Source organism: Pocillopora verrucosa, chromosome 5 (assembly GCF_036669915.1).
Source record: "Pocillopora verrucosa isolate sample1 chromosome 5, ASM3666991v2, whole genome shotgun sequence".
In the NCBI taxonomy this organism is placed as follows: Eukaryota; Metazoa; Cnidaria; class Anthozoa; order Scleractinia; family Pocilloporidae; genus Pocillopora; species Pocillopora verrucosa.
Window position 1 is genome coordinate 2,377,410 of NC_089316.1, and position 14,333 is coordinate 2,391,742.

General features: G+C 36.7%; 2 protein-coding genes across 2 annotated transcripts in view; both read right to left on the bottom strand.

Moving 5' to 3' along the window:
- Positions 1-8: 8 nt before the first annotated feature.
- LOC131768611 (RCC1-like G exchanging factor-like protein) lies at positions 9-7,593 on the bottom strand. Its single transcript, XM_059084337.2, has 13 exons — positions 7,484-7,593; positions 6,549-6,725; positions 5,650-5,768; positions 5,434-5,560; positions 4,904-5,017; positions 4,403-4,512; positions 4,238-4,322; positions 3,431-3,541; positions 3,200-3,270; positions 2,381-2,471; positions 1,831-1,986; positions 1,055-1,140; positions 9-853 (listed from the first exon to the last, which is right to left on the bottom strand). The coding sequence occupies exons 2-13, from the start codon at positions 6,634-6,636 to the stop codon at positions 779-781; spliced, it is 1,233 nt and encodes a 410-aa protein (XP_058940320.2). The 5' UTR covers positions 6,637-6,725; positions 7,484-7,593; the 3' UTR covers positions 9-778.
- Positions 7,594-10,826: 3,233 nt separating this feature from the next.
- Positions 10,827-14,333, bottom strand: part of LOC131768545 (deoxyhypusine hydroxylase) — an 8,219-nt gene continuing 4,712 nt past the window's right edge. Inside the window, exons 10-14 of the mRNA XM_059084265.2 lie at positions 13,972-14,023; positions 13,763-13,815; positions 13,441-13,512; positions 12,891-12,947; positions 10,827-12,791 (exon numbers count right to left, since the gene is read on the bottom strand). Coding sequence (XP_058940248.2) covers positions 12,699-12,791; positions 12,891-12,947; positions 13,441-13,512; positions 13,763-13,815; positions 13,972-14,023 — 327 coding nt within the window. The 3' untranslated portion in view covers positions 10,827-12,698. The remainder of the gene's footprint in view (positions 12,792-12,890; positions 12,948-13,440; positions 13,513-13,762; positions 13,816-13,971; positions 14,024-14,333) is intronic.

Consider the following 14,333-nt stretch of genomic DNA (forward strand, 5'->3'; position numbering starts at 1 on the left):
TATTTCTCTGCATTTTGAAACTAAACGGATTTTAAGGTAGCGTCTTTAATGTTCGGACATTATTCTTTATTGTTAGAATATTACCAAACTGTAATCATAAGTGATTGTTTTTGTTTTGTTCTTTTGTTTATTTTGAGTGGAGAGAATTTAAAAATAACATCTAATTCCTCTCTCCTCTTCTTGCCGAATGCAACAGAACTATTCACGCATAACTTTTTAACAGCATCTCAGAGAAGGCCCTTAACCTTTTACCTCCCATGAGTGACCAAGAGAGAATTTCTCCTTACAATATCAATACAATATCGAGCATAGAAGTGACGAGAATAAAGAAAGATATCAATTCGGGGATTATTAGTTGATCCAATACCAAATTCTCCAAGTTAACATCATAAGAATTGTATGACAGACATTAAGGAGAATTACTAATGAGATCTCGGGAGTTAAAGGGTTAAGGCCTGTGTAGGTTTTCCACGTAAGAACAATTGCGAAATAGTGAGGACTCCTCTTAGACTTTCTTACACACGTCTAAGAAAGCTTCTGTTAAGCAAAGAGAAAATTGTAATAATTTAAATGAGAATACAAATCTCATGCAAGTGATGATCTCTTGAAAATCTTCCCTGACTTTTGATATTTCCTTTAATATTTCAAACATCCGCCGCTACGTTTCTCTTGCTTCACTGGCAGCGAAACAGCTAGGTTCAATTCATGAAAACATTTTTGTGCCAATGTTCCGGCGCGAAGTCACTCCCACGTACGCTCTTCACGTGACAAAGTTGCACTAGTTACATGCCACTATGACTGCCATGTGATCTAAGCCACACGTCACTTCCTTTACTTTGCCCGGTACTTCCACCTGAAAATCCAGAAATAAAAGAGGGTTTCACCTAAATCTCGCTCAAGAAGTTTAACAGGCCAAAACGTAGCCAAAGGAACTCGAAAAAATTCGTCGAATGATGAGTCCGTCGTTCCGTCTGTCCGTTCGTACCACCGTTCGGTTTACTTTAAGACTCAACTTGCAAGGCCAGGTCACTAATGCTTACTAAGTGCTACTCACCCTTTTAGGCGTCCATTGATCGAGTGTGGAGCCAAGACCCAGTCTCCCAAATGACCCCCTACCCCAGGTGTACAAGTTTCCTGATTCTGAGAACAAAAAGAAATGTGACTCACGAAAAATTCATCAACTTAAGTCCCGGTTTTGTCTAATGTCGTGCATCTGACTGCTTCCTAGGGGCTCCTAGTGCGTCAATGTTTCGAAATTAAACAACTGTAACTGTGGAGTAGTGTATTGGGAAATATGGATATATGGATATATTTGAAATTACAGAAGAAGGTGTGACATAAAACAAACTGTATAACTAACCCTAACCAACTCTAGAAGCAAACGAAACTAGGTAGTCTCCGCAGCAAAGCCATGATTTCGAATAAATATCAAACAAATTCGACCTATGGTTATACTAAAATGAGGATATCTATCTAGCAACCTAGAAAATGCATTTCCGTTTTCTAGAGGGAATACGTCCATTTGCGTGTGCGTGAAAAGAAATTGCACACGTGATGATCTCGTGGTTAGCACGTTGGACCTTAGAGGAAGAGGTTCAGATGCCTAACGTCTTTTTTTTTTTTTTTAAGGGGGGGGAAGGGGGTCAGGACATCAAACTCCAACGGTGCTCCTCTCCACCCAGGAGTACCAATACATGCTAGGTGAATGATTTGCAGGGGGAGGGAGTATCTATAATGAATCACACTGTGGCATTCCAGGGGTGGCAGCAGTGCACCAGAGACCGAGGTGCGCTCATTAGACATGATCCCAAATGTTTTTCTAATACAAACCTGTTACCACACCGCAACTGTCAGGGCCACAAATCAAGGTTGAAACAGCGTCATCTATGCTGGAGAACTCCTCGATTTTTCTTGGCCTCTTTGAAAAGGAAACTTCTTTACCATGTCCGAGGACCCCATATCCCCAACTGTAAAGTTCTCCAGTGACTAATTGGTGGAGGGAAAGGAGAAAGATGACAAAAATCGCAGTGAGGGCGAGGTTCCATAGATTGAATCATCGAGAAACTAATAAAAAGTTTCGAGAAAGACTGTCATGAAGCTGGTAGAAATGTTGATTGGTTGGTTACAAGAGTATACAGTTGTATAACTGAGTACGGGTTCGGTAACTACTATGATTTGGCAATTTGAAGTATACCCTCCGAGTTTCCCTTTTCTTTCTCGTTTATCAGGGAGAACGAGGGTTCTTACTGACTCACAGTTAATATGCTGCTGTGTTGTGATAAATCTTAAATTCGGCAACCACTTTTTAGTAGAATATTATCCTTGTTGTGACGGTGGATTTTCTTCTGTTTGAAAACATGCCGTAATGTGATTTACTTACCAGTGAGAGCTACACAAAATGAACCTCCAGCGGCAACTTGTTGAACCTGTGGAAGGTTTCTCAGCAGAGTTGCTCTCATGGGGACTGCAAACTTAGCGACAACAAATAAAGAGACAACAACAGAAATTACAAGTGAATGAATGGAAATTATAGAGAAACAACATCATCAAAAATAAGAACGCAGATCAAACATACAGTTACAGCCACGGGAAGATAGAACTATACAATAATGTACAGCATCTGAGCTAACACAAGCACGAGATTCGTAGAGACGCGTTTCCTGTCAAAAATACTGAGAAATTGTTCGTTTTGACACAAGCGTGTTTTTAAGGGAATAATGAGGTGCACGCAAGGAGTCGAAATCCACTCCACAACTGACGATTTCCAGCTGAGATGCTCTACCATTGAGTTAAAGAGAACTCGCCAGTAAGCTGCGGCTATTATCAGGTTCATAAGAGACAAGTGCACTGGATTTCTTCAGCCTACACTTACTAAATAGTTAGGTAATTTGGTATTATCAACTGATTTGATAACGTAAATTGGCCACCGTAAAGAGTTTAAAAGCTGATGTTTCGAGCGTTAGCCCTTCGTCAGGGCGATTGGGGCCAACGCCCGAAACGTCAGGTTTTAAACTCTTTACGGTGGCCAATGAACGTTATCAACTCGGTTGATAATACGAAATTACCCTGTTCTACTCTCCCACCGACGCTGCATCACAGTTTCTTTAGAAACTTACCCCCTTTGTTCATTTGGCTAAATAATTGTTTGTTTCAATTGGTAAATGTTATAAACCTATCAGAATATGTGTTGCAGACATACTTGTTCATCTTCTTTATCAACAGCAAGCTGTCTATATTCGTTGTTTCCCCACGAAAACACTTCACCTTCATCTGTAAAATAAAATAATTTTAGTGCATAGCCATAACTGCACTGTGTAACTGAGCGTATTGTTTTGATAAAGCGCTGAATTCTCCAGACTAGCTGACGACGAAATAAGTAGGTACCAGTTAGGAGAATAAAAAATAATTCAATGGCTCAAAAACCCATTACCTGATAGTACCAAGCAGCAATCTCCTGAAGTTGCAATTTGTTTTATCCTCACATCTTTCAGTTCTCCCTCGAGGATCTTACATGTTGCCTCATCTTCAAAATGATTCAAACCTTTGGAAATTAAAAATCAAGGAAAGATGACCCAATTTGATTGTTTGATCTGATTGCTCAGATGTGATGATGATCATCAGAGTCAAGGAAGGAGCTGATTGTTGTTGTAGAGTTTTAAGTCTGGCTTTTGATCCTTAGTTGGTTGCTTTTGCTGTCATGCCAGTGACTGTAAGAATCAAGGTCATTTGGTTTTGTTGACTGGTTTTATCAAGTTGCCCACACCATGGGTCAGTTAAGATTGTTGCATTCAATCTATCTGTGAACTTTGATCATTTTGTTTGGTCCAAGCTATTATTGACAGATGATATGGTGCAGTACTGGTTGAAATCTATTACGAATAGTCTGTTTTAGTTGGTAAACCATAATTCTAAAGACAGTTTTGAAAGGGTTGATGGTGTAGTGTTATAACCATGATACTTAATCGCATAGAGAGTCAATAAGTCTGGAGAAATGTGTTGGCTTAGATGCTAGCATGTTTGACTGCAGGTTAACAAGCTGCGTTCAAATAATTTCTGACATTAAAGCTCCACTCTTGATGAAGAACACCACACATTGATCTCCATCCATAGATCAGACCAGCACACAAAACACAAGGCTTACTGAACACGTTTTTTGGAGCATTCATGAGTTATACTTGCACATGTTTTACACTGGAGCAATGAAATAAAGCATTGATAGTAGAATTGTAGCCTGTACCAGTTTGTCCATCAGCACCCCACCCACAGGACATCACTGTGCCATCAGTTGACAACAGAAGGGTGTGGTCCAAGCCACATGCTATCTGAAGAAACAAAATTGAAAAAATATGACATATACAATTCATCATGCAAATCAACAAATAGAATTCCAATCCAAACTCACCTGTTTGATCTTACTTGTAATATTAGGTATCTTGGTAATTTCTTCAATAGATCTTGCTTCTTTGCTTCCATTTCCACACTGTCCATGGAAATTTCCACCCCAGGTCCAGACTGCATAACAACATTAACAGACAATGATGGTTATAAACTTAAATCACAGTACACCCAAATCTTTCATTACCTAATTCCATGACCTCCAGACTTTCTGTTAGTTCTTTTGGAAAGAAGCCACAAACTCTGACATTATCCATGAAGTCATCAATTTGATCTCAGAAAACTCACATAGTTCACATCAATCAACATGACAAGCTTCACCCTGATACCAAAAATGACTCTTTTACATGTAGTCCATAACAGTCATTGTCATCCAGTCAATGTATGAGTTGTGCAATCTTTAATTTTTTTTATTTAAAATGTTCCCACTAACAATCCTACGAATAAATTGTAGTAAGCAACTTGTATAGTTTATTTTATTGCTTTCCCAGTAACATAACAAAATTACCTTCTCCGTTGTCTAATAATATGGCTGAATGTGATCTTCCACAAGAAATCTGCTGGACTTGCATTGATAAAGGTATATTTGTATGGAGACCAACAGACCTTGGAACAGACTCAACTGCACAAGAGATTGAACACAAAACACCATGTTCTAACACATTTCTCAAGTTAAATCAAGAATCTTGAGAAGCACAGTCAGTGTGGTGAGGGCACTCGTCTTCTGCAACTGTTATCTCAGTATGATTCCTAGACATGTTGTCATCCATGAGTTGTGCTTGTTGTAAGTTAAGTCTACAATATTGAACCCCAAGAGATAATGTTACACTAAATTTCAATTCTGCCTGGAAGCACATACAACTTGTACACATTTAAAAATAGTTCTTATTTAGTGCTCTTTACTATTATGTGATAAAAATAATCACTTTCATTCCTATGTCTCCATTAAGCTGTGATTAACATGTTTGAGCCAATGTTAAGTCCCATAAAGCAGCTCAACCTGATCAAACAATGAAAGAAGTGTAATACACATCATACTTTCCAAATCACTGCATGTCTGTGGTCTTCCAAGCTGTGAAAATGTGTTTAAACCAGTGGTCCACAGCCTGGGGATTCCTGCTTCAACTGCTACTGTGAATCCATAACCACAACCAATGTGAGAGACCTGCACAAACATGGTAATATGAGCTTTTAAAAATATATTTACAATTAAATATTAAGTAAAAAAATGAATCAGTTTTAATAAAAAGCTACCTCAGCTGAAAGAGGAAGCCTGATTGGCACTGGACTGTGCTTCTGGATACCAGTCCCCAACTGACCTCCATCCCCAGCTCCCCAGACATAGGCAAATGAGGAAAACTGGGACACACAGCCTATAATTAGCAAGAAAAGTTGCAAATTAAAGAAAAGAAAGAAAAAGCACACATAGTGATTATTTTCAGGATGATATCTCTATACTTGGATGTGAATACAGGCCTGAAAATAGATACTTAACAAAATTATTTCATTTACTAATTATTTACTAGCACTTTCAGCTTAAAATGAAAAGGATTTCTTAATGGAGGTTTATTTAGTTAGTTTAATCCCTACTACGCAGTACATTTGATAGTTCAACTCATATGCATGCTCTGCGACCAATGAGACAAGAATTAATGGACTTATACACTATGGATAGAGGGTGTTTGAGTGTTCAAAGCATGGTAGGGGTCAATTCAGATTAAATGTACCCTTCAATTGATATGTTAACCCTATATACCCAAAGGGTGACTTGCCTCTAATTTCTCCATAATTCTCACTCTTGAATCAAATATAAAGGTCATGAGAATATAGTAAATGATCATCAATTTTAGCAGCCCCTGATTGTCGCACAAATCCCCTTCATCAGTATTATAGTACCAATTCTGTAGAGAGCGTAAAGGGCTAAGTTGATTGGAGTTTTCATTCATCACAAATATGTTTTTTTTTGGCATTATCCATATATGTATTGAGGGCTTTGATAAATACACCATGCATATATGTTGACAAACATCTTCAGACATGTATGTGTGGTTATGGCCTCAACAGTATAGAGGAGTGGTTAGGAAAACTACTTGCTGACACCATGAGTTTCAGGTCATGTGTTTGTGAAAACTTTAGCAGGTTATGTACCTCACCTTTATGTCTTTGTTTATTGTGAACCCAAAAAAATTGTCTCAGCCACTTCTGTGATGTGCTGATCAATCTGTGACATGCTAAGCTCATTGGATGTTGCGATTCCTGCAGGAATATCTTGCTAAATGTTTACCTTCCAATTGACACTGCCTAATTAATACTTGTGACCCTTTCTTCAACTGAAAAAGACAAATTCAAACAGAAAAAAAGACAGGTTAGGAGGGGTATCAAGAATTCTGTGTGTGATATAGATCTACAAGTGTTAATATTCTTTTGGAAATATCTCTGTCCAATAGTTACTAATCCGTGCAAGTTTTATGAAGAAGTGATACATGAAGGGATGGGGAGGGGGAGGAGAGGAAGGGTTTGTGCCTCTTCTAACATATTTAACATACCTTTCTCGTGTGACTTCCAAATATATTTGAAGAAATTGATGCATTGCTCTATTAAAATGCTTTTACTCATACTTTTCCTACACTACTCACACTATCTTATAAACCTAGGCCTCTCATTTCACTTTTCACGTGATCCTCCCCCCCCCCCCCCATTCTTTCCCTACTCTATCTATCTTTCTCGAATTTATGTTCTCCATCAATGAAATGTATCAGCTGATTAGTCACCATTTATTATTGGATCCAATACAACCTCCAAATAATAGTTTTTTTAACGCGCGCCAAAGACGACAGAGAAGAAAAAACAGTCACAGCAGATAAAACTGCACGAGCAGCTACGTAATTAGACCTGTGGTTCATCTTTTCAACGCGATGATCTTACAATTTCCAAGCATCAAACATCTGTCAGATGGTTACACAAACTGGCGACAGTACTATTACCTCACGTGCTGTTTAAGAGCAGCTCGAATTCATTTGAGGTGCAAAAATTAAACTAGAGCCCATAAATCTTTCCATATCCTCCCTGTTACAAAAAGGAATACTACCTGCCCTACGGTTGAATTTCCAATCCTAATTTCAATTTCTCCAGATCTTCCAGTCGATGATATTGGACGAAGACACCTCTGAGTCACATTTCTACGAGGCGTTCCTTGTGGGTAGCCTGGAAAGAAGTTTGGATACTGTGACGTCATTCATTCGAATCAACGAAGAGTATAGAAAGGTACATGCTTAGTAAATTGTTTTTATTTGCCGTTCAGTTTTAGGTTAAATCACCAACATATTTTGAGGTAGGTACCAGTAAAAATAAATTTTTAAATATTTTCTCTTTTGGGGGTAGGTGGAAGATGCCAAGAAAGAGCTTGAAAGTTTTGATTTCAAAGAATTCATTAAGTCGGGGCCAAAAATGGCCGTCGTTTCCGTAGTTCAGAATTAGTAGTGTTTTCTCATATTTAACCGGTGATAGAATAAACTGTACTACCTTTAATGATGGTCATGATTTTGGTTTTAGCATGATCAGTTGGCTTACTCGAACAATTTGGACTTCAAACCAGATTAAGTATTGGTACAGGAATTATTTGATTTGCTGTATTGACTCAGACTTCTACCCTCATTTTCACTGCCTTTTTACAAAGACACAGAGTGTGCCTCTAGATGTCTCTTTTTAAATTAGTTGGACTGGAAAGTCATTTTTTAGATTTTTAGGTTACCGATTTTTGAGAAAGACTTTTTGGCCAAATTAAAATCACGCGTATGGAACGATAAAAAAGAAAACATGAAATTATATGATAAGCTGGAATAGGCCATTTTACAGTTGTGTACTTAGTTGCCTAGCCTTTGTTTTAGAGCGAGGCTGAAGGTGACTATGTTTTGTTAGAGACCAGTATCTAGTTAGCATGGTATTAAAGTACTTTACGTTTGAAAAGCAGCAAGGTTTGTATCATAACAGGATCAACTATAGCCTCACTCCTATTCAAAGGCTTGGCAAACCACTATAAAATGGGCTACTGTACGTGTGCATTCTGATTGGTTCTTACCTATGATCTATAGGAGGACAGACACATGGATGACATCGCTATTGACATTTGCTTCTGTATTATGTAAAATAAATAGATTCCATGTTGGGGTGGCTCTGTACGGTTACTGTAACATATTGTAGAATATATCAAAATGTGGTTAAAGATTGGTGGTACACTAAGCATCGTGTGCCACCTTTTTGTTACCACATTTTGATGTCTCCTGTGATCCAAAACTGAGCAGACGTACAGCAATATGAAAACCATGTGATAAATAAATAATGAAAATTTCCCAATTGAGACACCAAGAGGGAAATAATTACATAGCAAATGGATATGACGATAATTACCTTTACCATACTGCATTGTGAAGAAAATTCTGTAAATCAATGACTGCTAATATTATTTTATAATTTTTATCAGTTCGAAATGGCTCGTGGTCACCAAAAGTTTCAGTCCCAACAGAAAAATGCCCAGAAGCAGGAGAAGTTGAAGAAAGCCCAAGGACATGATCAAAAGTCAGCAGCACTGAAGGCGTTAGTCTTCACATGCACTGTATGCAAGGTACAGAAAATGCTGACTTTTCACCCTTTCACTCCCAAGATCTCATTTTTAATTCTCCCCTCTGTCTGCTCTACTACAATACTTATGGCGATGGTTCTGAGAATTTGGCATTGGATCAACTAATAATCACTTTATTAAATTTTTTTATTTATTCTCATTACTTGTCTGCTTGATATTGAAGTGATTATGTAGAGAGAAATTCTCTCTAGGTCACTCCTGGGAGTTAAGAAGTTATTAACCTAACATAAGGGGTCAAGAAAAGATTTTTCATGTTGAGAACCTACATGTATGCCAGTGGACAAAGACAAATAACAAATTTTATTCAAAGTAATGAACACAGCTAAGAAATTTTGAAGCCTGAATATCTGAAAAGTATGATTTCTGAGAAGATTATCTTTTCAATTCAGTCACAGATGCCTGACCCTAAAACTTACAAGCAACACTTTGAGAGCAAGCATCCTAAAGCAGCACTGCCCCCAGAGCTGGCTAGTGCGTAATGTTCAACATGGTAAGAATAATGTATTTGCAGCCGATTCTTACGTTTGCATGCTTCTTAAAGTTGTTATGCATTCCCTTAAACCTAGACACCAAAAATCCTCTTCATGCTTTGTGAGCTGTTATTTATGGTATAGAAGGTTGCTTGGTTGTCTAGACTGAACTTCCAGACTACATCATACATTGCTAATGCAATTACACTTAGTCTAGCCTTAGCATATGTGCATGCAAGAGCTTTTACATCAACTCTGATAAAGTGATTAAAATCACTTTATCAGAGTTGATGTAAAGTTGATTCTCAGTGTATAGGTTTCCTGCAATGAGCTCTTCTTTTTGTTGACATGTTTAGTCGGAGATTGTTTTATCTTCTAATTATGTGGATCAGTGACTGTTTTAGTTGCCACTCTGTGTCCCTTCAAGCGTGGTCAGCTAAGAGGTTTGAGGTACTAACTGGCATTATATTCCAATTATAAGATTGTGTTGAAAGATCCTGGGTATGCTGAAGGGTATGAAAAAGGAAAAAAAAACTGCTCAGGTCATGATATTCCATATTTTCTTGATTGTCCCCTAATTTTACTCCACTCCATTCTGTTACCATTGTTTATGTAATTTATTGTTTTATTTTCTCTTTTTTTTTCAGTTTGATGATGCTCTGGTTAAAATCATATATATTTTACATTGAGGATGGATTAGCATACAGTGCTGCCAGGGTCTGCAACAACTAATTTTGAAACTTCTGCATTTAAGTTTGGGCATATTGTAGTCTTTTTCTAATTTAACAGGCTGTATTTTGGGGGCTGTGGGATCATTAGACAGAAGTTACCAACCTTTTTTTTTAACTTTACTAGTTTTGATTTCTGTATCAGTATTATTTTTTTTCTTAATAGCAATAAGTGCTAAAGTAGAAAACTCATATTCTTTGGTTATGAGGTGCAAACAAATTGTACCAAGGGAAGTTATTTAATATTTTAACAGAAAGAAATCAGTTAGTGACACCAAGTTTCTTTTTTTTAATGGCAGTGCTGACAGCCAGTGATTGAGGGAACTTGAGCAAATTGTCTTACCAGTGATTTACATGAGGCTTAATCAGTCCTTTCACTGTCAATTTCTGAAAGCTTTTTCTCCTCATTGATATCTATGTATTTTTCCTGGTTGTTATGGAGAAATTTGGTGTTGTTTCACTACAGTCTCCCCAGTATCATCACTGGTTTGCTTGGAATTGTGTAATATGTAGATGGGGAATTAACATGCAGATCACACCCCATGGATTCAAAGAACAAACTGTCATCACTAAGCACAGCAATGTTTTCACGTGAAAATACAACACACTTTTATTGGACATTGTTACAATGAAATATAAGGCAAATAACTTTCTGCCATGTTTGCTGATCAAACCTTGAGTCTTGAGCAAGAACTCTTTTAGATTAGACCATTTTGTTTTCTTCAAGAACGAAAACTGAACAAAATGAAGGTCTTGTTGGCCAACATGCATTATTAAGTTTTAACATCATAACTATTGCACCGTAGGAAGTATAGGGAAAAGACAAATGTACACACTCAACAGTGCTGGAAACTGATTGAAAACAATATAACTTTCATGTTATGGTGCATGGGTTTTGCTTGAACCTTAATACATTTGGCAACAATTTAATAGTTCACTAAATGCCATGTATTTCCTTTTTACTGGAGTCTGCAAATTTATATTTTGAAGGATTACTTGGAATAAATGGACTTCCTGAATTAATTTCTGTTTCATTTTTCCTATTCAAGTGATAAACATGTCCTTACATCAACCTGTTCTCATTTAATAAATGAGGTACATTTTTTTCATCTGTTCATTATGATGCTGTTCTGTTCTTTTTAACTTATAATCAAAACTATGACAAAATTCTGGAACATGATTGGTTATAACCTGCCCCATTTGAGCAGTAATAGGATGGTGTATGCTTCATGCTTGTAATTGGACATTGTTAATAGCACAGTTAAAGGGACAGTAAAACACCATGCCTATGTAAGTGGACAGAATGCATCATGTGCACTTGCTGTTGTCTTGCATTTTGCCAAGGTGACTGTTGTTTTTTTTCATGAACACGTATAACAGATGTCTGGTTCCGTCTCAAATTTTGTCGTAGTTTTGATTAATTGGTAACAAGTTTTTGTCGTCCAATTTTGTCTGTAATCATACTCATGATAAACAAATCAGTCTCCTATTTTGCAGTAGGCCTAGTTTGTTAATCATTCATATGATTACAGATTGAATTGGACTTCACTCAGTCATATTACCATTATATTAATCTTAAAATTTTGAGATGGACAATATTTATTAAGTAATAACAAGTTAACTTTATTCAGAATTGAATGTTTGTCTGATGTGAGTTCTTTGGTGGTGGTAATGTTGTTGATGTTGGTCACCTGGCCAGTTTCAGGTCAGCAGAGACAATTAGTGTTAAAACTGGCATATGATGCTAGGCAAGAGGAAACAGCAAAGGTCTTTTTTTCCCTTCTGGTGACCAAAAATCTGACACACACTAACAGACACTGTTTGTCGTGGAGAAGTACTTGTTTGAACAGAAATGATTTCATCTTCCAAGAAAATGGGGCAAGGAAGCTATAATTAAGCCTTTACATACAGAGATCAGTATACATATTCTTCATACTGTTCTCCATACATTTCTGAAGGTACTGACAAGGAGAATTTGTTTTACAATCAACAGTTTCTTAAGTTGAAGATTATTTCCTTTATTCTAGTGACCTAAATGTATAATTCAGGGGTGAAATTGTAAGGAGAAATTAGATGCAAGTGTCAGATACTCAGTCAGAACCATTGTCTCTCTTAATCTTTGACTCTCTTTATAGTATCTTTAACAGCATTGTGGCAATGTGGCAGTTGAGAAGCCTCTTAACCCTTTAACTCCCAAGATCTGATTCTTAATTCTCCCATTTTGCTGCAACACATTGCCTTGTAAATTATTAATGAGAATTTGGTGTTAAATCAAGACGGCAACTTCTACCTGATTCTCATTACCTATTTACTGGATAATATATAAGGATATTATAGGGAGAAGTTTCATGTTGATCACTTCTGAGAGTTAAAGGGTTAAGAGCTTGTCTGAAGCTCTTGGTTGCTAGTTCACTTTGCCATGATGATGTACATCACCTATTAATGGCAACTTTTTATGTCCATTTTTTACTGTTCACTGATTTTGACAAGTGAGTCAGCATACTGAAACTCACTGCTGTGCTCATGATCATACATGTCTAAAGCCACGACACAACTTTCCTGAAAAAGGAAATGAAAGAGTAGATTTAACACTTACACTGCTGTTTGAATGTTAAAATTACACTTTTAGTGATCAACATTTCCAAAGAGGACAAAAACCTTCACAACTCTTTCTTGATCCTTTGAGTACTTTTCCAAGGCTGTTAAACACTGATCCTGAGAAGAAACAATCACAAAATTAGTGGATACTGAAAGAAATGAACTATTCATATTGAAAGGCTGCTGATGAAGGGTTTTTAAATTATGGAAAGATTCCACCATAACCCTATTGAAGTACTTAGGAATTAAAAAAATGGACTTTCCTTTATGAAAGTCATCCACCTTTCAAATCTTTAGCTACCCTTAGTGAACCTTCTTTCACTTGAGTGGTATTGAAATAGGAATCAACTATTATAAGACAGTTATCAAGAGCTTAAAATTATAATAATTGCAATTTTTTAAGCCATGCACAAAATCTCACCTCTTTCATGCAACATTTTAAAGCTCAGTCTTACTCGTTTTTCATAAAACTAAACTGTTTGGTAATTGTTAATTGCATGATAATTATGAACACTACATGTATGTGGAATTCTCTCTGTGAGAAAATGCGTAAAATCTCAACATCATTTAAATTACTAAATTAATTGCTTCCAACATACAATGTACAAACCTTAGCTATTGAACCAAGTGCCTCAGCACATTCATGTCTCACCATCGGGTTTTCATTTAAATCTTCAAGATTCTATTGATGAAAAAATTGTGATTAAGTCAGTTTTTTTATTAGCAGAGAAATGTCCCCATATGAAGAACTTGCTAAGAGTAATTTGAATTTGAAATCAAAGTGGTTATCACAGATGGCAAAGTGAAGAAGGGAAATTGTGGAATAGGAGAGATTGAAAAGCAAGACTGATGAAATTATGCCACAAAGTGAACATGTTCAAACAGACAAATTGTACAATGTTGTGGAGTTTGATTGCAAATATATGACCCACCTCTATAAGCTGTGGAATGGCTGCCTCATGTTGCATCTGACCAAGGACGTATGCTACAAAGATAGAATCAGACGCAAATTGTGTGAGCTACGGAATTTCATAACAGTTACTGCAACTGAAATACTGAATCCTGATTATGTAAATTCCTCCAATTACTTCATTGAAGTGAAGGAAGTGAATTAACAAAAATGATTATGATTGTAACTCACCAATTTCATGTCTGAATAATGCACTGCTGCACTTAAGACCTTTAGCCAAGGCCTAAAAAGGAAGAATGAATTTAATTTAGAAAGTTTACAATTTTAAGAAAATAAAGATTAAGACAAGAACCAAACATCAAGATATAACTGTCATCTTCTTTGACTTCAATGATCATTGTTATATCCTATCTTCCTCTTCGTCATGTAACTTTCTTTTTTAATGATGTATACCAGGTATACACAGTTGTTACTCGTTGAAGATTGATGTAGATATTGTGGTTATGGTGAGGTGCAATACTCACATTTTGTGCAATTAATGTTACACTACATGTACATCTTATATTAACTATCAAACAACAAAAAAAGCCATG